This window comes from Castanea sativa, chromosome 3, assembly GCF_040712315.1.
Source record: "Castanea sativa cultivar Marrone di Chiusa Pesio chromosome 3, ASM4071231v1".
Classification (NCBI taxonomy): Eukaryota; Viridiplantae; Streptophyta; class Magnoliopsida; order Fagales; family Fagaceae; genus Castanea; species Castanea sativa.
Genome location: NC_134015.1, coordinates 50830077 through 50854939, shown reverse-complemented (window position 1 = coordinate 50854939; position 24863 = coordinate 50830077). Strand labels below are relative to the sequence as shown.

At 40.1% G+C, this 24863-nt stretch overlaps 2 protein-coding genes across 2 annotated transcripts; both read left to right on the top strand.

Annotated features, from left to right (window-relative positions):
• Positions 1-3332: 3332 nt before the first annotated feature.
• Positions 3333-4972, top strand: LOC142627331 (uncharacterized). Its single transcript, XM_075801172.1, has 4 exons — positions 3333-3780; positions 3854-4024; positions 4140-4613; positions 4765-4972. The coding sequence occupies exons 1-3, from the start codon at positions 3498-3500 to the stop codon at positions 4400-4402; spliced, it is 717 nt and encodes a 238-aa protein (XP_075657287.1). The 5' UTR covers positions 3333-3497; the 3' UTR covers positions 4403-4613; positions 4765-4972.
• An 8397-nt stretch (positions 4973-13369) lies between these two features.
• Positions 13370-21414, top strand: LOC142627247 (uncharacterized). The gene is made up of 5 exons (XM_075801063.1): positions 13370-13867; positions 16418-17510; positions 17901-18320; positions 18586-20202; positions 20312-21414. Exons 1-5 carry the CDS (start codon positions 13383-13385, stop codon positions 20990-20992), a joined length of 4296 nt encoding a protein of 1431 aa, XP_075657178.1. The 5' UTR covers positions 13370-13382; the 3' UTR covers positions 20993-21414.
• Positions 21415-24863: the final 3449 nt, after the last annotated feature.

The window sequence follows — 24863 nt, the reverse complement described above, 5'->3', positions numbered from 1 at the left end:
TTCTGGTCGTGCTTGGGTGGAAGGATCCCTCAGGTTCTTCTGCTTCTGCTAGGTTCCCATGAATTACTACGGCCACCACCCCTTTTCCTTTGTGGTTGGGTAAAGGGTTCCTTTGCACCTCTGGTTCCTTTTAAGTGAGTTCCAGGGGCTCCCTCTCTTAGCTTCTTGTGAAAAAGTCTACGGAAGGTCCAACAGTCTTTGGTGGAGTTTTTGACATAGTTGTGAATTTTACAAAACAAGGGCTCCCCCTCCTACTGCCGATCCTTCTTCTGGTTGGGCTTTGTCTTAGTCACAGGGGGAACATTATCCCTAACTTCCTACGTCCTGCCCTCTTTAAAGAGGCGAATCTCTTGCTGTAAATCCTTCAGCATTTTCGTCATTCGAGCCATGGGGTCTAGCTCCTGTCCTGCGTGCCTTTGTCCTGATACAACCTCCTGTTCTACCAGGGGCACCTCGTTCCTTTGTCTGGAGGCCACCTCGTTTTCTCCTACGGGTTCAGATGCTGCGGGTGGTACATTGGTACCTTTGTTGTTCCTCGCTCTTGGAGCCATGCTCTACTGAGGGCTTGTTTGTTCCTTCTCCTTTTCCCAATCCTTAATGGAGTCGCCAAAATGTGAGTCCCTTTTTCGAATAGTACCCAGACCCAAGTTTAAACGAGGACCCTGGACTCCCTAATTGTAGTTTGAAGGGATTGAGTTTGGTCTACAGCAGCTAAACGGGCTGTTTAAAGACCAAGTGGTGCACAGAGCAAGACTCCTGCAATACACATACACTAGCAATCGAGAATATATGTATTGATCAACAAGAAAACAGCTGGGCTGACAAATGTAATAAGGGAAAAAAACAAAATAATTGCTTGGGATCCTTAAATTAGTGGGGAAATATTTCATTAATTTTCTTAGTTATGGATTACGATGAGCTCACCAAGACTTAATGCAAGGTTCAAATAAGCTCAAAAATTACAAACTTAGATGACACTTTTAGGTCTCTAAAACTTGCAAAATTTGAATCCTTTTGAATCCAAGTATGTGTTATAGTGGCTGTTCCTGGGATACTGTGATGTATTTCCCTGTTTTCTTTGAGTTTTACGAAGCTTCTTCTTAATGATTCTATCTATTCTTTTTCTTGCTGAATGCCCCCCAACGTTAGCTGCTCCCCCCCCCCTTTTATAATGTCACATTAGGGTTTTGGGGTACCATTGATTCTTCTCCCTTGGCCTCCTAGGTACTAGAGCCCCCTGTTTGTCTCAGCTCTTCTAACAACTGCTTCTTTCCTTATCTTCCATAGCTCCCTTCTTTTGATGTTTTTTTCTTTGAAAGTATCTTGTTGACCTTCTATTCTAAGATGCCTTTGCCTTCCAAGTCCCCTTTTTTTTGTTTGTCTTCTCTTTTCAGGCTTACCCCCTTTTAGCCGCCCCTTCCTTTTGTCATTTTTCCCAGTAAGTGGAGTTTTCTTCTGTGAAATTGAAGGTTTCCCCGACCATTTCCTTTCGTGGATCTCTTGTTCTGGGTTCCCCGAGGCACCAACTTCCTACCCCTGAGCCGTTGCTTTCTAAATCCTCTAGCCTTGTACTGTATTGCTGGTTGCTTCGAGAAAAGGTCCATCTGTTTCTTGTTGTTGGTACCTTTTGAACTGTCTTAATCCTCCTTTAGTCGTGTTGCACATCCAGAGGTCCCAAGCAGCCCCTCGGCGTCCTTCTCCAGCTCCTTTTCTTTCTCTGGTCCTGGCGGGCTGAATTCTTTTCTTTCCCCTCTCCGTTTTCCTATGGACTCCTCACCCTCTTTTGGGCCTCAAGTTTATCATCCCTCTTTCTTTTGTAGCCCCAATCTTTCTCTTCTTTTCCAATATTTTTTTTTATTTCCTACGAATTGGCCCAATGTACCATCTCCTTGGGCCTTTTATCATGTTTTCTTATTTTATATATGATGATGCAAAGAAAATCAGTAGGCTGGATGCTTCGGGCTTGGATGACTCACTTGCTCTTTTAATGGCCTGAAAAGAAAGAAAAGCGATCAAAGGTGACCGGGGCTGCCGGCCAAGAATCCTCCGATGGCGAAGTTAGTTTTCTCTCTATGTTTTTGGAGTTCCAACTTTTTAGGAGCAGTAAAAAACGTACCTTTGCTTTGTCTTGAATAAGCGTTTATATAGTGTTCTAATAGACGGTTATCGAAATTGGAACCTCCCCTGGATTCAAGGAGGCGCAAGGATTAAACGTAACTTTCATAACCGTTTAGGAATTATGCATCTATTTCCCAACGAATACCCGGCAGTTACGCGTGGAATAAGGAATTATCACATTAGGTTCGAAGATTTTCCTAAGTATGATACCTTCGTCCTAGTATTCCCTCGTCGAGTGTACTTTGGCACATGGATAGAGGTCGTCCCGTCTAACGGACAAATTCCTTAGGACGAGCTTGTCAGCACTCTGGACGAGCGCCTCGTTCTCTGGTCGCACTTACCTCGTCCAAGGCTCTTCCTCTTTGGACGAGGTAGTTACAGGTAAGGTTTTCGAGGGTGCTTGCAATTCTAGCTGGGTTACGGATGACTTATATGGACGACTTCAAGATAGGCAAAATCAGTACCCTATCAGTTGCCCCCTTGTCCAAGAGTCGTCCAAAGCTTTTGGTTTTTTGGACACGTTTCATCATGTCACCCCACGTGTCTCGACGTAGATGGTGGAGCTCCAATGGCCCCAGATTGTGCCACATGTCATCATTATGTGGGTTAACCGTTGTGTCGATTTGAGTTTCCGAGGAAGTTGCCACGTGGTTCTTCCTGATTGAGCATTTCGTTTCGGGTTTCATTTTTCAACGCCTATAAATAGTGGATTTTCTACCATACCCTCTCCATTTTTCAAATTTTCTCGTTTAACATTTCTCGTCCATCGCCTCGTCTAAGAGTATTCCAGCGTCCCTAGTTTCCTTCGTTTAGAGTCAGGTATTTTCTCTACGCTCATTTTTAGGCTTCCCTTAAATTTCCACAATGTCAGAAGTTTTTTCTTCGTCTAGTAATAGTGTTGATAGAGAGATAGACGAATACCACAACATAACTAGTTATAGTGGTTCTAGTAGTGATAGTAGTAGCAAGGGTAATACCATAGACGAGTATGTTTCTGGGGTTCCCCTAGAAGTCTTTCAGGAGGAATTTAGGACGAGAATGGCATCTGGGTCTGGGGCTGGTCCCTCCAATGCGCCCTCGTCCACTCAAAAGGACGAGGTTGAGACTGTATACAGCTGTGCTGTAGGGGTTCCAGCTAAGACAGACGAGAGAAAATTAGCGTCCCTTAGGAGTTGGTACCAAATTCCAGACGAGCTAAATCCTAGGTTGGCCGTCCGTGATGAGTGGTGTTGTCAACCTCACTTTGGCATTGGAGTTTATGAAGCCTATCTTCTAGGAGGTCTTAGGCTGCCTCTCAATGCTTTACTAGGGAGTTGCTCACTAGATTAGGTTTAGGGTTGTGTCAGTTTAATCCCAATGCATGGAGACTAATCATTTCTATGCAGATTTTGTGGAGAGAGGTTTTTAAAGGGGATTGTCCTCTTACCGTGGACGAATTCCTTTTTTGCTACAAACCCTCTGAAATTAGCCAATCCCGTGGCTTTTATCAGTTTACAGCCAGGAGAAAAGATTGTAGGATTATAAAGTCGTTGGTTACCTCGAATAGGAGTTGGAAGACGGAGTTTTTCTTCGTCTCAGGTTTTTGGGCAGGGCACCCTGTTGAGGTGAGCATGGATCCGTTTGCCCCATATACAGGAGAGTTAGGGAACCTTCGTCCTGAAGGTATGCTTATCACTATTGTAACATTACCTTTATTACATGTCTTTCTATACTAAGCTCCTCGTCCTTATTGTAGGTGTTAGAAGGCCGTCTTTGAACAAGTTTTATTTGGGACGCGTTCAAAAGGCTCGTCTTCACCCAGAGAGGGACTTCCATTCTTTGGTCACCCTTCAACGTCTCATGACTTGGGGGCTTGGCCCAGAACCTTCTCCTGAAGCCTTAGCTCACGAAATCACAATCCGTCGACGTAAGTTCTTGCCCTCTTTTTTTCTTTTTCTTTTTTTGATTTTTGATTTTGCCATCAACTTAATCATGTCGTCACAGGCACATTTGTTGATTTATTCAGTTTTTTTTTTTTGTAGGGATGGCTACCATGAAGGAGAACAAAGGTAAGGGAGTCACGGATGAGCCTACTAGGCAAGACGCCGAAACTAGGGCTTGTCCTGCTGTTGGCGACAAAAGAAGCCTGTCAAAGGCTATTAATCTTGAAAACCTCCCCAGCCGTCTGAAAGAGAGGAGGGCAAAGCATAGGAAGTCGTCCAAGCCTAGGGTCGTCCAAGCCTGGGGTCGTCCCTCCTGCTATCCCTATTCCTCCATCTCAATCGCCGTTCGTCCAGATTCTTGACGTGGAGTTGTCTAAGCCTACCCATACTCCGTCTAAAACTAGCGTTCCTACCTCGTCCCAGCCTCCTGATGAAGTCGCGTCAAACCTTCTTGAGAGTGAGGATTTGGCTTGGTAGAGGTTCGAAAAGGCAGTTTCTAGCAAGGACGTGGCTGCATGTTATAACATGTCCTTGAGAGATTTTGAACACTCAGGTGTTCATGACCTCTTCAAGGTAATGAACATAAACCTTCTTTTTCTTTCTTTCTCTTTTTCTTTTTTTTTATTTTATTTTATTTTATTTTATTTTATTTTATTTTTTTTATCTTCCTCGTCATACGCTTGTTTTCCTTGCTTAATACGAAAATTCGTAATTGCTTATGCAGGCTATGTCAAAGTTCATAGCCGCGTCCAGACAGGCCACTCAGCTGGACAAGATGAGACTTTTATTGGAGAGGAGGATACAGGAAGTCAGGGACAACTGCAAAGGCTGGGCTGAAATAGCGGCAAAGGCTAAGGACGAGGCCAAGGGTTTGCTGAACCTCGTCGAGGAGCTAAAAGCTGACATAGTGGAGAAAGACACTCGTCTTGACCACTTTCAGAGGAAGACCGACGAGTTAAGCAACTCCTTTGAGAAGGCTAAGGACGATGCTGTGGAAGAATTCAAGGCCTCGAAGCAATTAACTGACCTTTTAGACGCCAACTATGTGGCTGGATTTGAAGATTTTCGCATGGAGGCAAAGGAGAAGTTTCCAGAGGTTGATTTCAGCTCTATCGTCCTTCAATTAGGGGGTGCTGCTAGTTCTTTTCTTCAAACTAGCTCTGAAGATGTCAATATTAAAGACGATGCCTCGACCAAGCCTGCCCAGGACGACCCCGATGCCTGATGCCCTTGCTATCCGAAGACTTTATCATTTTCTTCTTCTTTTTTAAAGTGTTTTCTTCTCTTCTTTTTTAAAGTGTTTTCTTCTCTTCTTTTTTTTTTTTAAATTTATTAGAGCACACTTACCTCGTCTGGAGTACTTCCGACGAGTTTATGAACAATTGCCTTTCAAGGCTTATTTCCTAAGGGTTTTTGGACGGTGGTCGTCCACTCTTTAATTTCTAATAAATGTTTATTTTTATCTATTATTGTTGTTCCATGGACGAGTTTACACATTATTTTTATCTTTTATGTAATTGCCTTTTAAACAATGTTCTAAGTGTTGAATGATCGTCTACACGATTTCTTTATGGACGACCCACTTAGGACGATAATGATGACTGCATTACTTTTGCTTGCCCTTTAGGCAATTATTACTCGTCTTCTCGTAAGGTGTTCATAACATTTATGTTTACTTGTCTTGACTAGCTGCTCATCTTTGGAATGCTACGCCTTAATGCCTACTTTCTTTCTTAGACGAGTGGGCCTTGGCCTTTTCTTTTTGCTTTGTACTTATTTAAATGAAATTTTGGACGAGCATGCCTTTGCTTTTTTCTCTTTGCTTTATCCTTATTTAAAGGAAAGCCTTGGACGAGTATGCCTTAGCTTATTTCCCTTTGCTTTATCCTTATTTAAAGGAAAGTCTTGGACGAGTATGCCTTACCTTATTTCCCTTTACTTTATCCTTATTTAAATGAAAGCCTTGGACGAGTATTTTTGCGTCCGAAGATTTCTATTCGTCTTAGGCTTTTGCCCCTTTTGTGGGTATTGTTATGGAAACTAAATCTATGCATCAAATACATAAGAGATTCAAACCATATTATTACATGAACATTGTTCATAAACGTGGCACATACTTATAAGCTAGTGCTTTATTAAAATACCTAAGAAAAATACATAACCTCGTTTTTCATAAGCTGGTCTATAAGCGGTGCAAAAGTTTAAGAACTAGTGCACTTTTTATTCATAACATACCATAATAGTAGTAAGAACACAATAGTAAATATAAGCGAAAACGCAAATCATAGCTGTAACTTTGCCACTGACTTCCCTCGTCCCTGCTTATCATTGATAGTACCTCCTCAGATGTTCCACGTTCCAGGGATGCTCTAACTTCCGCCCGTCCAGAGCTTCTAGGTAGTAAGACCCCTGCCTCTTGCAGTTGATTACCTTGTAAGGTCCTTCCCAATTGGGTCCCAATTTTCCATAAGCTGGGTTTCTAGTCGCCAAGGAGACTCTTTTGAGGACAAGGTCCCCCACACTGAACCATCTGGGTTTCACCATAGCATCATGCTGTCTGGCCATAAGGTTTTTGTACCTTGCTGTCCTTTGCTTCGCATCCATTCTTACCTCGTCAATAAGATCGAGGTCAAGACGAAGTTGTTCCCCATTCTCTTCCTCCTGGTATTCCATCACTTGGTGACTTGCCATATGAACTTCCGCTGGTATGATAGCTTCACTTCCATAGGCTAGTTTAAAAGGGGTCTCTCCTGTCGGAGTTCGTACAGTCGTCCTATAGGCCCAAAGAACACCTGGTAGCTCATCTGGCCATATCCTTTTTGCCCCCTCAAGCCGAGTCTTGATGATTTTCAGCAGGGATCGGTTTGCTACTTCTGCTTGTCCATTTACCTGTGGATGGGAGGGTGAGGAATAGTGATTCTTGATCCCAAAATGATTGCAAAAGTCCCTGAAGGGTACGTTGTCGAATTGACGTCCGTTTTCTGATACTAATACCCTGGGTACTCCGAACCTACATAGGATATTCTTCCATACAAAATTTTTCACGTTTTGCTGAGTGATTGTTGCAAGAGGTTCGGCTTCTACCCACTTGGTAAAGTAATCGATTCCTATCACCAGAAACTTCATTTGCCTAGTTCCCATAGGGAAGGGACCTAGGATATCCAGTCTCCACTGTGCGAAGGGCCATGGGGCCATCATTGGGGTCTGGTACTCTGACGGCTGTCTAGGTACATTGCTATAGTGCTAACACTGGTCGCATACCTTGACATAGGCTTTAGCATCTGCCTGCATTGTAGGCCAATAGTAGCCGGCACGGACGATCTTATGGACTAACGATCTTGCTCCTGAATGATTTCCACATGCTCCTTCCTGCACTCCCCTCAGAACGTAACTTGACTCGTCAAGAGCCAAGCACCTTAAGTAAGGTTGGGAAAAACCTTGCTTGTACAATACTTCGTTTATGAGGACGTACTTGGCTGCCCTGACCCTTAACTTTTTTGCTTCATCCTTATCTTCTGGGAGCCTTTCATCATTGAGATAAATCACTATTGGACTCATCCAATTTTCTCCTCCTCCTATCTGCTGTATGTTAGGGATGTCTATGCTCGGCATATATTGGACGTTGTCGCACTCGTCTGTAACTCCTGCCGAAGCTGCTTTTGCCAAGGCGTCTGCTTCCGTGTTTTTCTCCCTGGGTAGTTGAACAAAACTTACAGCTGAAAATTTTCGTGCAAGTCGTTTCACTTTGCTGAGGTATTTCTTCATTCGATCTTCCTTAGTATCATACATTCCATTTACTTGGTTAATGACTAGCTGAGAATCTCTTCTGATTGTTACTGACTCCGCCCCTAAGGACTTAGCCAACTCCAATCCTTTGAGTAGAGCTTCGTACTCAGCCTCGTTGTTGGTAGTTTGATACTGCAGACGGGCTGCATACTCCAGCCTGTCACCCTCAGGGGACCTCAGGATAACTCCAATTCCTCCTGCATACAGTGCGGACGATCCATCTACATTAATCACCCACCTTTCAATTCCTTCGTCCTTGTCTAGGCCGTCCTGGCTGTGGGTGAACTCTGCGATGAAATCTACTAATGCCTGCGCCTTTATCGCATTCCTTGGGAGGTATCTGATGTCAAATTCACTGAGCTCAATGGCCCACTGTACTAGCCGTCCAGCAGCTTCCAACTTGTTCATTGCCTTCTTTATGGGATGGTCTGTTAGGACGTTGATGATGTGTGCTTGGAAATAATGCCTCAGCTTCCTAGAAGCCGTGATCAATGCAAAGGCGAGTTTCTCCATCATCGGGTATTGTCCTTCTGCTCCTCTCATTGCATGGCTTGTGTAATAGACCGGTTTCTGGACTCTCCCCTCTTCTCTGACCAATGCTGAGCTTACTGCGTGTGGGGACACTGCCAAATACAAATACAACTCTTCCCTAGGTACAAATGGACTCAACAGTGGCGCTGTCATGAGATATGTCTTCAAATCTTGGAAGGCCCTTTAACACTCGTCCGTCCATTCAAATGCCTTCCTGAGGACTTTAAAGAAAGACAAACACTTATCAGTAGCTTTCGAGACAAACTTGTTAAGGGCGGCGACCCGTCCGGTAAGAGACTGGACTTCCTTGATATTCTTTGGTGGTTCCATATTCAGTATCGCCTGGATTTTGTCCGGATTCGCCTCAATTCCCCTGTGCAACACCATGAACCCCAAAAATTTCCCCGATGAAACTCCGAAAGCACACTTGCTTGGATTTAATTTCATGTTGTACCGCTGCAATGTATCAAAAGTCTCTTGAAGGTCGTCCAGATGTTTATCCTCGTCCTGGCTCTTTACCAGCATGTCGTCCACATAAACCTCCACATTTCGCCCGATTTGAGGACGGAACATAGGGTTAACCAGCCTTTGGTAAGTCGCCCCTGCGTTCTTCAAACCGAAGGGCATTACCTTGTAGCAATACATCCCTTGGCTCGTAATGAATGAGGTCTTCTCCTGATCTGCTTCATCCATCTGTATCTGGTTATAACCTGAGAAAGCGTCCATGAAGCTAAACACTCTGTGACCTGCCGTTGAGTCCACCAACTGGTCAATGCGTGGCAATGGATAGCTATCCTTGGGGCAAGCTTTGTTTAAATCAGTGAAGTCCACGCACATTCGCCACTTGCCGTTAGCTTTCTTGACCATGACCACGTTCACCAACCAATCTGGATAATAAACTTCTCGGATGAACTCGCGGCGACCAACTTCTGTACTTCTTCCTTAATGGCATTGTCTCACTCAGGAGCGAAAATCCTTTTCTTCTGACGCACTGGTTTTGAATAGGGACACACGTTCAAGCTATGGGTAATGACACTCGAATCAATGCCAGGCATGTCCTTATGACTCCATGCAAAGACATCGAGGCTTTTCTTCAGAAACCGGACCAAAGCGCGCTTTGCCCCCTTTTCCATGCTTGTCCCAATTCTAGTAAACTTCTCAGGTTGGTCATCGTCCAAAGAGACATCTTCTAATACTTCAGTGGGCTCCGCCGCGATTCTTCTCCCGTCTATACTCATTGCCTGCATGTGCTCGTCCATTGCCAGCATAGCTAAGTAGCATTCTCTGGCGGCCAACTGATCTCCTTGTACTTGGCCTACTCAGTGCTCTGTTGGAAATTTGATGGACAAGTGGTAAGTAGAGGTTACCGCCTTCCAGCTATTCAAGGTTGGTCTTCCAATAATTGCATTATATGACGATGCACAATCAACAACAAGGAAATTTACCTCCTTGGTTATCTGCTGTGGATATGTTCCAACGACCACTGGTAATGTGATGGTGCCCACCGGTTGCACCTTCATTCCTCCGAATCCCACCAACGGCGAGTTCACTGGCCGAAGCTGATCTCGTCCTAGCCTCATTTGCTGGAAGGCGGGGTAGTAAAGAATATCTGCAGAGCTGCCATTATCTATCAACACCCTCCTAGTTATATAATAAAAAATGAGCAGGGTGATGACTATCGCGTCATCGTGTGGGTGATGGAGTCGTCCTGCATCCTCGTCCATGAATGTAACAGCCTGCTCATCGACTTGCTTCGTCTTAGGAGGTCGTCTAGACAGCTATATGTTCTGCACCACCTTGAGGTATGTTTTCCTTGACTTGGATGACTGTACTGTCGAGTTTCCTCCTATAATTACCCTTATTTCTCTCAGTGGGGTCATGATGGCTCTTCCACCTTAGCTTTTAGTTTCTCATCTCTCTGATCTCGTCCAAGGAAGTTCCTTAACTTTCCTTGTCTAATAAGATTCTCTATTTGCTGCTTCAAATCAAAGCACTCGTCCGTGTCATGCCCGTGATCCCTATGAAAGCGGCAATACTTGCTCCTATTGCGCTTGTTAGGATCGCCCTTCATCTTATCCGGCCACTTCAAGGACGGATCATCCTTGATCTGCATAAGAACCTGCTCTAGTGGCATGGTCAGAGGTGTATATTGCTGGTTCCTAGCGAAGGAACTTGCCTTTTTCCCATCCTTGTCTTTCCTCTCGTCTAGCCGAGCTTTCTTGGGACGAGGTCCCTGATCCGAGTAACAATGGTGGCCTGCTTCCGAGCGCTCTGCTCTTTTTCTTTTCTTGGCTATGATAGCGTCCTCAGCATTCATGAAATTCTGGGCCGAATGGACGAGCTCGGCCATAGTCTGGGGTTCCTGCTCGTAGAGCTTGTGAATGAACAAGTCAGAATTGACCCCGTTGTGGAAGGCAGCCAGCAACAACTTGTCATCCATCTCGTCCACCGTCAGGGCTTCCCTATTGAATCGGGTAATAAAGGATCGTAGACTTTCATTTTCCCCTTGCTCTATAGTCAACAAGCTGGAAGATGAACGCTTGTGGCGCTGTCCTCCAATGAAGTTATTGACAAACAACTTACTCAACTCTTCAAATGATCCCACCGAGTTTAGGGGTATCTTACTGGACCACACCCGCGCTGGTCCCTTAAGTGTGGTGGGGAAAGCTCTGCACATGATCTCGTCTGGGACCCCCTGAAGGTACGTGGTCGTCTTGAAAGTTGCAATGTGATCGCAAGGGTCGCGATTTTCATCATACGAGTCCAAAGAAGGCATTTTGAATTTCGGGGGTAGAGGATGACTGTTGATGAAAGCTGTGAAAGGGGAGTCCGTTCGGTGAACCATATCGTCTACTAGGTTTGCCCGCCTCATATTCTCCCTCATCTCATCCATGGATTTCCTCATCTGGTCCATCTCTCTTTCCAAGTGTGGCATTCTTCTTGAAACAGTACCCCTTGTCTGATTCTCGGACTCGACATTTTCTCCTCCTCCTTCTCCTTCCTGACTCGGGGCCCGTTTGTCCGTGTGCCCATCTTGGCGTTGCCTCCTAAGGTTGATCTTCCTATTCAACTCCCGATTCTGACGTGTCAGTTTTGCCATAGCGGCAGCCATGGATTGTATGTGTTGAATAGAAGGTGGTTGCATGACAGGTGTTGACCTGCGATCACGAAGGGGATTACTAGATGCATCCCTACTCTCTTGGTGGCCTGGGCTGGTAGCCCTCGATCTTGTTCGAACCATTCAGCCTTTTGTCTAGGGCAGAGTAACCCTTAACAACAAAAACACAATCAAATAAAAAGAACAGTGAATAGTGTTGGTTTACTCAGAGTTCCCCACAAACGGCGCCAACTTATGATGCAAAGAAAATCAGTAGGCTGGATGCTTCGGGCTTGGATGACTCACTTGCTCTTTCAATGGCTTGAAAAGAAAGAAAAGCAATCAAAGGTGACCGGGGCTGCCGGCCAAGAACCCTCCAATGGCGAAGTTAGTTTTCTCTCTATGTTTTTGGAGTTCCAACTTTTTGGGAGTAGTAAAAAACGTACCTTTACTTTGTCTTAATAAGCGTTTATATAGTATTCTAATAGACGGTTATCGAAATTGGAACCTCCCCTGGACTCAAGAAGGCGCAAGGATTAAACGTAACTTCTATAACCGTTTAGGAGTTATGCATCTATTTCCCAACGGATACCCGGCAGTTACGCGTGGAATAAGAAATTATCACATTAGGTTCGGAGATTTTCCTAAGTATGATACCCTCGTCCTAGTATTCCCTCGTCGAGTGTACTTTGGCACATGGATAGGGGCCGTCCCGTCTAACGGACGAATTCCTTAGGACGAGCTTGTCAGCACTCTGGACGAGCGCCTCGTTCTCTGGTCGCGCTTACCTCGTCCAAGGCTCTTCCTCTTTGGACGAGGTAGTTACAGGTAAGGTTTTCGAGGGTGCTTGCAATTCTAGCTGGGTTACAGACGACCTATATGGATGACTTCAAGATAGGCAAAATCAGTACCCTATCAATATATATATATATATATATATATATATATATATATATATTTTAGACCTCAAAAACTTTCTCTCTCCTCCAGATTTTTTTTTTCTCTCATTCTTTCTGTTGCTTCTTTTTTTCTCTCATCTTCGTTGCTTCTTTTCTTTTCTTCTTTCTCTCATCTTCGTTGCTTCTTTTTTTCTCTAATCTCCATTGCTTTTTTTCTTTTATTTTTTTCTCTCATCTTCGTAGCTTCTTTTTCCCTCTCATTCTCTCCGTTCCTTCTTAAAGAGAGAGAGAGAGAGAGAAAGCTGGAGAAAAAAAAAAAAGAATGAGCTGCTAGATCTGGAATGATCTTGAATGTGAGGGAGAAAAAGAAAAAAAAAGAAAAGAAAAGAAAAGAAAGGGTGGGGTGAGTAGAGATAGGTGGACGTGTGTGGAGGAGAAAAACAAGAAATTAAAAAAAGAAAAAAAGAAATGAAAATGTGGGTGGATGAGAATGAATTGAATGAAAGCAAAAATAATATAAAAAATAAAAATTTTAATTGAGAAATGCTACTATAATATTTTCACAATAAATTTTAAGTAATAGATTGTTATTAGTTAATATTGGTGATTAAAAAAATAATTTCAGTGGTTGGTTCAAATTAGAATTAGTAACAACTTTTCACATAAAATTTTGATGTGATTCTTGTGAAAGTATTGCGAAAAATATTGTAAATATAACACTTTTTATTGAAAAATATAATTGTTGAGAATGAATATAGGAAGAATAAATGATGATAAAAAAAGAATAAAGAACGAATGAAGAAATAATATTAAAATGAGATAAAGAATTTGTTAAAATTTGTATTAAAAAAAAAAGAAAAAAAAGAAAGAAAAAAAGAAAGAAGAAGAAAGTAGTTCAAAGGTAAGATCCAAACAGTACAAAAATGAAAGAATATGCTGAAAATATTCTAAACAGAAAGTACCTCCCCTCAAAATAAAAAAGAAGAAGAAAGAAAGCACCTCAGAAGTCAAGAACACAGCACATAAAAAATGGAGGACGACGATGCCGCTTACAATATTCCATCAACTCCGGGAGCTTTCAGGCTTCAGTGGGACGTGTTCCTGAGCTTCAGAGGCGAAGACACACGCCACACCTTCACTAGCAACCTCTACAGCTCCCTCCACAACCATGGCGTCCGAGTCTTCCGCGACGACGACGGGTTACGCCGTGGAGACGAGATAGCCTCGAGTCTGCTCGAGGCAATCGAGGACTCGGCGGCTTCCATCGTCATCATCTCTCCTAACTACGCGTCGTCGAAGTGGTGCCTCGAGGAACTTTCCAAGATATGCGACTGCCGGAGGCTCATACTCCCGGTGTTCTACCGAGTCGACCCGTCTGATGTTCGGAGACAAAAAGGACCTTTCGAAGAACATTTTAGGAAACATGAAGAGGGGTTTGGGGAGGACAAGGTTTTGAAGTGGAGGAAAGCCATGGAAACTGTTGGTGGAAGAGCTGGTTGGGTTTTCACCAACAGGTAATGCTACAAAATTACATAAACATTCTGAAACCTTGGATTATTAGTATTTTTTGTTATAAAAATGAACGCTTAGATGCTAGTCGTTCATGTTAAGTTGTAGACTTTTAGTTCATATAATCTTAATGAGATGGATTAATATACAAATAAGGTGGAACTAGACTGCGATTCGTGCGTGATTGAGTAATTGCATAGGCAAATATACAATGGTAGTTAGTGAGATTAGATGTGATTGTTCATGAGTTGAAATATTAATTAGGTAGATTTTATATTATTAGATTGGCAACTTGGGTTTTGCTATATAAATATTCAAGACTCGGTGGAATTAAATAAGACTCTTTTGATAAACGAATTAAATAAGACTTGTACACGTTCCTAATGCCTCCACCCACGGGTGGAGGGGATAGTGAAGAAAAGCAAGCTTGATGGTTTTAATAATGGCGGATTTGTTGAAACAGAGAGAGAGAACAAAGAGTTAAAAGATGGAATTCTATTAAGCTTGCATGAAATGAATTACATAACGTATCCTCTGTTTATATATTACACATCACGTACTACTCTAGAAGGTTCTATCTAACAAACTCTAACAAACTCCTAACCGATGGACCATACAGCTGTACAAATATTTATAAATATCTACCATCAAAATATCTGAATTTGGAAACTTGAGAGAAACAGAGCAAGTCAGGTAGACTGAATTCTGATCAGATGGAGCACCACACTGAACACACGTGAGTCAATATAAAAGTCTCATTTAACTAAATGCCACCTCAGCTCTCTTTTTAAACAAAAGTGACCGTTGGAGTGTTGGAACTTCCTGTTGCTTCTTCTTCTCATGGTCAGATTCAGTAACTCAACTTTCAAATAGAAATGAATGAGAAGAATAATTTTAAAATATTCTTCATTTTTCTTGTTTGGGAGTTTTAATGGAGGGAATGAAAAACTCATTTCCTTATTTAGGAGTTTAAGTGGGAGGGAATGAATTGGGTAGGAGGGATTGGAGATAGCAATTTTTTCCCGCCCCTCCCCGCTTTGCCCGCGGTGAGTTTTTTCCGCCCCGCAAATGTGGTGAAGTGGGGATGGGGCAAGATTTTAGCTCCGCACTACGGGGCAAGACAGTGATAGGTTTAGACTTTTTAGACCCACCCTGTCCCTCCCCATTCCCGCCCTGCCCTGCCCTGCCCCGTGTTATTAAGGGGTTATAATTGTAAATTTTTCATTGTCTTAAACCCTACTATTTAAACAAATATATTAATATTAGTTTATTTTATTCTATCTAATGTGATTCTCTGCCTTTATTTTGTTGTGTTATACTATGAGATTTTTTTTTTGTGATTGTTTTATTAAACACTTAGATATATTATTCAATTTTTTTTTTAAAAATTGATTTGATTTGATGGGATAAATTTAGTTGTAATTTTAAGTATATTTTTTTTAATGAAATAGGTTGCACTAAAAAAAATTGTACTAGTTGTAATGAAAATTAGTAAAAAGTAAAGTTTTACGGGATAGGGCGGGGCTTCGCGGGGCCTTAAGGGGTGGGGATGAGGTGAGAAAATTTTCCCGTCATGCGGGGCGGGGATGGGCAAGATAAAACCATGCGGGACGGGGACGAAGACCCCATCTTTCGGCCCCGCCCCGCCCCATTGCCATCCTTAGGAAGGAACACTCATTCCTCTCTATTCCCTTAAAACCTCAAATTTTCATTTCTCCCAAAATTGGGAAGAATGGAAGGGAATGGAATTAGATTTAATGATTTTTTTACTAAAACTCCTAAAATACCCCTGTATATTCAACTCTTTATTTTAAAATAGAAATCTAATAGTAATATTGTCATAAAATGATTCTATTTCATTCCCTCCATGTTGCTCCCAATATCTTTTTCACTACATATCTTTCTCAATTTGATATATTTTTTAAAAGTTATTCTTATGTATGTGATTTCTCTCTTTGTTTCTGACTTCTTAATATTTTAAGCTTACTTTTCCATTATATGGTGTCCAAAATTAAAATCTTAGTACTAAGAGTATAAAATTGGAAGAAAAAAGAAAAGGTACAATAGATTTGTGGCTGAAACTAATGAGTTGAAAAAAAAAAAATTCCAAATGGAAAGAAAAGAGAGAAGGCAAGACTCTACTTGAGAATGAATATTTGGATAAGCTGGTACTTGATGTAAAGGGTGTGAAATCTCATGTAATGGTAATATGGAAAAATTAAAAATTAACATAAAAAGTCTTAAATGAAAGGTCTAAATTAATTCACATGTGCAGAATGGTCATTTTGATTCTTGAATAAAAGGATGGTTTGGCATATCACAAAACTAGTTATAACTTATAAGTAGTTAACTTCACTTGGGAGGGGAATTTACCATTCTCTCTGCCCCATTTTGTTGGAGTTCTATTTCATGTTGAAACCAATTTTTCTTTGTAATCAAACAGGAAACAAGAAACACAACCTATTCAAGTCATTTCTATTGCTATTTGAGATGTTACATTATTTCCATGCCTGTGGCATTTTATATCCTAATGCAGTAATCATGTTTACTGACAGTGAAGAACCACTATTGGTTCAAGGTTTGGTCAAGAGGGTTTTGACTGAATTGAGCAATACTCCGGTGGGTGTGGCTGCATACACCGTTGGACTTGACACTCGAGTTGAAAAACTGATGAAATCATTAGATGTTAAATCCAATGGCGTTCAAATTCTAGTACTTCATGGGATGGGTGGGGTTGGTAAGACAACCCTTGCTAAGGCTCTCTATAATAGACTTGTTGGTCACTTTAAGCACCGGAGTTTCATTTCAGATGTTAGAGAAACTTCAGCCCAAGACAATGGTTTAGTATCTCTTCAAAATAAACTTATTAATGATCTTTCATCTGGTCCCATAAGGGAGGTTAATGCTGGTGCTATCAGAGAGAGAGTAAATGAGAATCAAGTTCTTGTTGTTTTGGATGATGTTGACAACATAAACCAACTAAACTCTCTAATTCGTAACAGAGAATGGTTTTATGAAGGAAGTCGAATAATTATTACAACAAGGGACAGAGAAGTATTATCTAAGCATCTTGTGACTGAGTTCTATGAGGTCAAAGAGTTGGATTCATCTGAATCACTACAACTTTTTAGTTACCATGCGCTAAGAAGAGAGAAACCGACAGGCACTTTCTTGGATTTGTCCAAGCAAATTGTGTCTCTTACAGGAGGACTACCATTGGCTCTAGAAGTATTTGGTTCTTTTCTGTTCGATAAGAGGAGACAAAAAGAATGGCAAGATGCTCTACAAAAATTAAAACAGATTCGTCCACACAATCTTCAGGATGTGTTGATGATAAGTTTTAATGGATTAGATGAACAAGAGAAGTGTATATTCTTAGATATTGCCTGTTTATTTGTTAAAATGAGAATGAAGAGAGAAGATGCAATTGACATATTGAGGGGTTGTGGACTTAATGCTGAGATAGCAGTCTCAGTCCTCACAGCAAAGTCACTAATTAAGCTTACTGAGGACAATATTTTGTGGATGCACGATCAAGTTAGAGACATGGGAAGACAAATTGTTCGAGAAAACAGCATTGTAAATCCTGGCATGCGTACTAGACTCTGGGATCGTAATGAGATCATGTCTGTCTTGAAGGATAAGAAGGTACCAATTATAGTATGATACTTCTTATCAAGAAATCTCTCTTAATTATTCTTTATGGTTCATGTGTGTATGAAGGCAATACCAAGCCTCAGCCCATTTGCATGTTACATGTCTTTACTGTCCCCTGCCCCCACAGGCGGAAAAGAAAAGAAAAGAGGGCAACCAACATTACAAATTAAGTTTTTTCAGAAAATAAAAATCCTAATATTCTTCCTCCTAATAAAAAATTGGATTCCAGTTGCCACCTTTTTAGTAGCCTCTAATAAATTCTCAGTCCATTAATAGTCTATATTCTATGAAAATTTTAGGTGCTCAATAATATGTTAATTGTTTCCTTCTAGCTTGGCTCTACTGTTGATTCTTTAATACTTTCCATTTGATTGACAATAGGGAGCACAATGTATAGAAGGCATTGTCCTAGACTTTGAGAAAAGATTAAAAGAATCTCCCAAGGATCCAAGTGGTGATACAATTTCTTGGTATAACCTTCAAAGGGACCTCAATTTCACCTCAGCAGTCACATACTTAAAGGAAAGGTATAAACGTTATCTTGAAGATCGAGCAGAGAAAGAGAGAGAGGTTTTAATTTTCACCAATTCCCTTAAAACCATGGTGAATCTTAGACTGCTCCAAATAAATTATGTGAATATGGAAGGGAAGTTCAAATATCTTCCTGTTGAACTGAAGTGGCTACAATGGAAAGGTTGCCCCATGAAAAGTCTTCCTTCTGATTTTTTTCCTTGCAGAGTTGCTGTACTTGATTTATCAGAAAGCAAAATTGAACAATTGTGGGGTTCCTACAATAACAAGGTATACTTTTATTAAAATTTTCCTTGTGATTATCATTAATGTTTGAGTTAAATTATCAGTATCATTACTGCAAGAATAGGATGCATGAACTACAGCTATAACTTTCATGTTTAGGCTGGCTTTTTTTTGTTACCTCCTACTCTTCTTTCTGTTCTAAATTACCCAAAACTGCTTAACTAATAATGCTTTGTTCAGCTTATAAATTTGATTGCAAAATTCCGATTGCAGTTCCTATTTTAAATTTAAAAGAAAACTTTTTTGCCAGGTGCTTGAAAACTTGATGGTTTTGAATCTCCTTGGTTGCGTTAATCTAGCTTCTGTTCCAGATTTATCTGGACATCGAGCCTTGGAAAAGCTTGTTCTTGAGCGCTGTGGTAGGCTGACTAAGATTCATGAATCAGTAGGGAGCTTGAGTTCATTACTTCACTTGAATCTGAGAGAATGTTCAAACCTTATCGAACTTCCAAGTGATGTCTCTGGCCTGAAAGAACTTGAGAGCCTTATCCTCTCACGTTGCTCAAAGGTGAAAGAACTGCCAGAGAGCATAGGCAGCATGAAATCTTTAAAAGAACTTCTCCTTGATGAAACTGCTATAGTGATCCTTCCTGAATCAATCTTCCACCTTACTAACCTTGAAAAGCTTAGTTTAAATGGTTGCAAACTTTTTAAAAGGCTGCCCCAGTTTATAGGAAAGTTATGTTCTCTGAAAGAACTCTCCCTTAACCATTCTGCGTTAGAGGAAGTACCTGATTCCATTGGATCTTTAGCAAACCTTGAGAAACTAAGTTTAATGTGTTGTAAATCACTGAACAGAATTCCTGACTCCATTGGTAATCTCAAATCATTGGCCAGATTTTTCCTCAATGGTACTGCAATCAAAGAACTACCTTGGTCTATTGGCTCGATATCAAATTTGAAGTTCTTATCAGTTGGAGGGAATCATTTTCTTAGCAAACTGCCTGATTCAATTGGAGGATTGGATTCTATTGTTGAGCTTAAGATGGATGGGACAGCAATGACAGATCTGCCAGATCAGATATGTGCCTTGAAAGTAATTCAAAAGCTTGAGATGAACAAATGTAAATCTCTTGGAACATTGCCAAAATCAATTGGAAGCATGATGACACTTACTACTTTGATCATATCTGAAGCTAATATTAGTGAGATGCCAGAATCTATAGGAATGTTGGAAAATCTTATTGTGTTAAGATTGGATGAGTGTAATCAGCTGCGTAAACTTCCGGCTTCAATAGGAAACTTAAAGTCCTTGCAACAATTGTTGATGAAGGAAACTGCTGTGACACATTTACCTGAAAGCTTTGGGATGCTCTCAAGCTTAATGGTATTAAGAATGGCAAAGAAACCTCATGTTGAACTGCTTGATAACAGTGCTCCCAAAGTTTCTGTTAGTTGCATTACAAAAGAAAAACCTAAGCCTTTTGAACTTCCAAAATCTCTCTCAAATCTGTCCTTGCTGGCTGATTTTGACGCTCGTGCTTTGGAAATATCTGGTAAAATTCCTGATGATTTTGAGAAGTTGTCGTCCTTGGAGATTTTGAGGCTAGGCCACAATCATTTTTGCAACCTTCCCTCCAGTCTGAGGGGCCTGTCCATCCTCAAAAAACTTATCTTGTCTGATTGTAAGGAGCTCAAATCTCTCCCTCCACTTCCCTCAAGTTTGGAAGAGGTGGATGTTGCAAATTGTATCGCATTGGAAACTGTGTCTGATCTTTCAAAGTTGGAAAGTTTACGTGACCTGAACCTTACTAATTGTGAGAAAGTGGTGGATATTCCTGGCCTTCAAAACTTGAAGTCTTTGAAAAGTTTGTACATGAGTAATTGCAATGCGTGCCCCTCAAGCGTAAAGAGAAGACTGTCTAAGGTTCTCTCTCTCTCTCTCTCTCTCTCTCTCTCTCTCTCTCTCTCAATATTGTATTCAACTTTTAAAAAACTAAAAGAAAAAGGTTTGAACTCTTGTTTTCTTTTGGCAGATTTCTTTGAGGAATATACGCAATCTCAGTATGCCTGGAAGCAAGATTCCAAGCTGGTTTTCTCAGGAGGCAGTTAGATTTACAAACCTTAAAAACCGTGAGATCAAAGGTGTTATTATAGGTGTTGTTGTCTCACTCAATCAGGAAATCTCAGACGACCTTAGATATCGTCTCCCGGCAATAGTGGACATTCAGGCAGAGATCCGCAAACTGGATTACTGGATATACAGAACAACATTGCACTTAAATGGAATACCAAAGACAAATGAAGATCAAATTCACTTGTGTCGATATCCATACGATCATCCATTTATTTGGTCGTTGAAAGATGGTTATAAGATACATGTGACAACGAGGAACCCACCACATATGAAGGGGGTTGAGCTAAAGAATTGGGGGATTCATTTGGTTTTTGAGGGTGATGATGATTATGAGGGAAATGAAGATTCATTGAATGAAAGCCAACAATCCACATCGGAAAGACTAGCAACCTTTTTCGGCACTTTTGAAGAAGAAGATGATCGTGTCTCTAAATCTGTTGGTGAAGTTGAAGAAAAACTGCAAAAGATTGAAGAAAGAGAACAACAAAGAGCATCTTCATATGGCAGAATTTACCATGTTTTCGCTTTCATTGTTCTTTGTTTCGCCTGTCTATTGTGTTGGTTACAGATATGGCGTTAGGGTTTAGAAAATAATGGCATTCCAACCTATTGGTGTCTTGATTAGATGGTGAATAAGGGCATGTTTAGTAGGCAGTCTAATGTAATAGCTATTCCAAACTTTTGTTGTTTGATTATGTTTTATTACGAACAACCTAGGGAGTTGGCCAAGTTGGTTGGGCTCTCGATCTCAAGGTGCTTGTATTGGGTTCAATTGGGTGTACTCCGACCTAGTTCGAGCCCAGCTACCTGCACTTTACACTGTGCAAAAACAAACTATTTACTTCCGGATTATGAAGAATGGTGCTTCCTTTTCTCACATTTATGGTGGGGCCTACTCATTAAATTCATGGTGAGGTCCATCATAAATGTGAGAGGAGAGAACATTATTTTTTCGTATTCCGGGAGTAACTAAGAATTTTTCGTAAAATAATATATATTACTTTGGGCAAGTTATAAATAATATATATTATTTTGGGCAAATTATAGTAAACGCGCCTATGGTTTGACTCATTTGCACTTTGCTTACTCGTGGTTTAAAACTTAATACTTTGTTTATCTGTAATTAACTCAGTTTGGTCCCCGTTACCCACCTCACTCTTGGACATTAGAAAAACACATTTTTATACAAATTTATAACGTTACTCGGATCAAAAGTGAAGCCCCTTAGAAAACTCCTCACAAGACCTAGAAACTTCAAAATCCCCTTTGAATCTGATCAAGAAATCGTGTTACATTTTCAGGCCATCACATTAAATCAATTAAGAACAATAATGAATGGGACGAATTAGCTGAGCCAATATTTGGCAAAATCGATAGCAATATTGGAATTTGGAAGCAATGACTACCTCAACAACTACCTCTTGCCATCCCTCTATTCTTCCAGCTACACCTATAGTCCCCAGATTATGCAAACCTTCTACTCAATCGCTATACCTGCCAAATTTTGGTATATTTCAATATTTTATTTTCTTTATCTTTTTTTCTCTTTTATAAATTCAATGAATCATTTAGAATATATATGGGTCTTTATAAAACACAATAATAATATAGAGACTTTAACCTTTGTGAGGGATTAGTGAATAATTTACATGAAATGGTTCGCTGCATGCATTGTAGGCACTGTACGATATGGGATTAAGGAAGTTCTTATTAACAAGAGTGGGACCGCTTGGTTGCATCCCATGCCAAAGAGCTAGTGGTCAAGCCCAGCCAGGTGTACTGTGGAATATGTGAATCAGATAATGATGGGCTTAGATCCAAGGAAGTCAATATCATACCGGAGGCTGTACCGGTTTGATCAGCAATACGATATATTTCAGGTAACGGTCAATATCGGTGTACCGTTTCAGATTTACCGCTATATAGCATATATATTTAATTAGAAGATCATAATAAATCCTTAATTACTTTTTTTAATGTGAATAAATCCTTAATTACTTCTTCATACTGTATTAATCATATTTATTTTTTTTAAACTGTATAAATTGACCCACTAATCTAACAAATAAAAAATAATAATGAATATAATTTAAAAAAATCACCAAAATAAACATGCATTAAGGGATAAAATATTACACGGTGTAGACTCTAGGATCTGTTTGGATAGAACTTATTGCTGAAAATTGAAAACTGAAAACACTGTAGCAAAATAATTTTTAAATGTGTGAATAATAATGCGGGACCCATTTTTAATAAAAAATTGATGAAAAAGTACATGAACAGTGCGCGCACTACACACATGTCCCCCTCTACAGCAGAAAAAAAAAAAAAATAAAATAAAAGCAAAACGTAAACGCGAAAATAATTTGAATCCAAACGCCCTCTAGAACTATAAAAAGATGAGTTAAAAAGTAAAAACCTCTTCACACTTAGGAATTAATTACGCCTATGACCCACTCATCTTCTCTGGCTGACACAAGCAAAAATGGCTGACACAAGCAACCCACCCATCTTCTCTGGCTGACACAAGCAAACAAATGAACCAAAGTGACATAAAAAAAATAAAAAAAAAATAAAAAAAGTAAGAAATGTCATTCAAAGGTGCTAGAACCAAGACAAGCTAGGAAACAAAAGTTCTTTATTAGAAAAAAGGAAACAAAAGTTTAAAAAGTTAAAGCTTGATAAAAGAAAGAGAAGAAGAAGCAGCAGCAGAACTAGCAGATCACGAAGAAGACGATCTGCAGCTAACGAAGAAACAGCAGCAGTGGTCGACCAAGAAGACACTGCAAAGGCCGACCAAGAAGAAGCAACCATGGTTGACGAGCAAGACACAGTAGTGAGAGATGAGAGAGAAGAAATGAGGTGAGATGTGTACCGGTCCGGTTTACATTTATCGGCCGAAATAGCCAGAAAAGGCCGGTACATGCTGAAACAAGCCGGAATAAAATCCGATACAGTATGGAGGGTTAACTGTATCGTTTTGGTGATCGGTACGCTATTTTTCGGCCGTACCGGCTGGTACGGTACGAGATCCACTTCCTTACTTAGATCGCTGGTCACTCAGCTCAACACCAACCACTTGGGTGCTTCACTCGTATAATTGTAACGTGATTTCTAGATCAGATTCAAAGAGGGGATTTCAAAGTTCTAGGTCTCATGAGGAGTTTTCTAAGGGGCTTCACTTATGATCTGTGTTATGTTATAAATTTGTATAAAAAAGTGTTTTTCTAACGTTCAAGGGTGAGGTGGGTAACAGGGACCAAACAGAGTTAAACACATAAGGTAAAGTGTTAAGTTATAAACCACGAGTAGACTAACTAAGTGCAAATGGACCAAACTATAGGTGCATTTACTGTAATTTTTTCTATTATTTTATTCTCTCTCTATTTATTTAATGACTTTTCTTCTCTCCTCTTTCTTTATATTATTTTTTGTGTAGTCATATTATCATAATGTATTGAATGTTAAAATAAAAATTGGAAAGTTAGGTGTATTGTAAAGTGAGATAGTATAATAGATAAAATATCTTTTTAAAATGGTAAAATAACAATTTTTATGTAAACCTGAAGGTTTGTTTGGAATTTGCTTATTTCGCTGAAACTGAAAGACAAAAATTAGTTGAAATAGTACAGTGAAATTCATGAATAGTACCAAAAAGTGCAGTGAGGCCCATAAATAGTAGCAAAAATAAGCTAAATAGTTAAATAAGTTGGCTTTTTTAACTGGAGTCAAACGCACACTAAATATGAATGTTGTAAAAGGGTTGTATTGTAATGATTTCTAAAATTAATATATTTTCAAATAAATAAACTTTCAATAGGCACAAAACAATTATAAAAAAAAAAATCATCAAAAAAAAAAAAAACACATCTCGCTCTCAAATTTAAAAAATATTATATTCTAAGAGATGTAAGGATTCAGATCTTCTAAATTTCTTAGGGTACTCTACAAGGTAGAGTTCTTTAAATCTCAATATTTCTTTTAAAATAAATGGTTAAGATGCTGCCACATTATCAATTCATACATACAACCCTAAATTAGTCTTATAATACAAAAAGTACACTTAATGTATAGTAAAGGTTGACGTTAGCAACTTAACACCATTCAAATTCTTTTTTTAAATGGTCTTTTTCCATAAAATTGCCAACTCAAAATCCTTGCCTCAATTGATGATTTACGAGGAATGAATATTAATATTAACATTTAATAAGAAATGAACCAGTGAGGTCAAGCCGTCAAGGTGGACTCCCAAGCTAGAGCGAGTCTTAATACTACGTTTATCTCTTCAACATTGGGATGGTTAATCCTCCCAAGGATGAAACAAGTTAAAATAATAAAATTGCTTGAGCAATTCTGTTCAGATGGAGATGCAAACGCATTTTACTGGTTCAAGATTCCAGAACCAACTCTAAAGATCTTGTTGCCAACAACGTTAGATGCAAGCTATACCC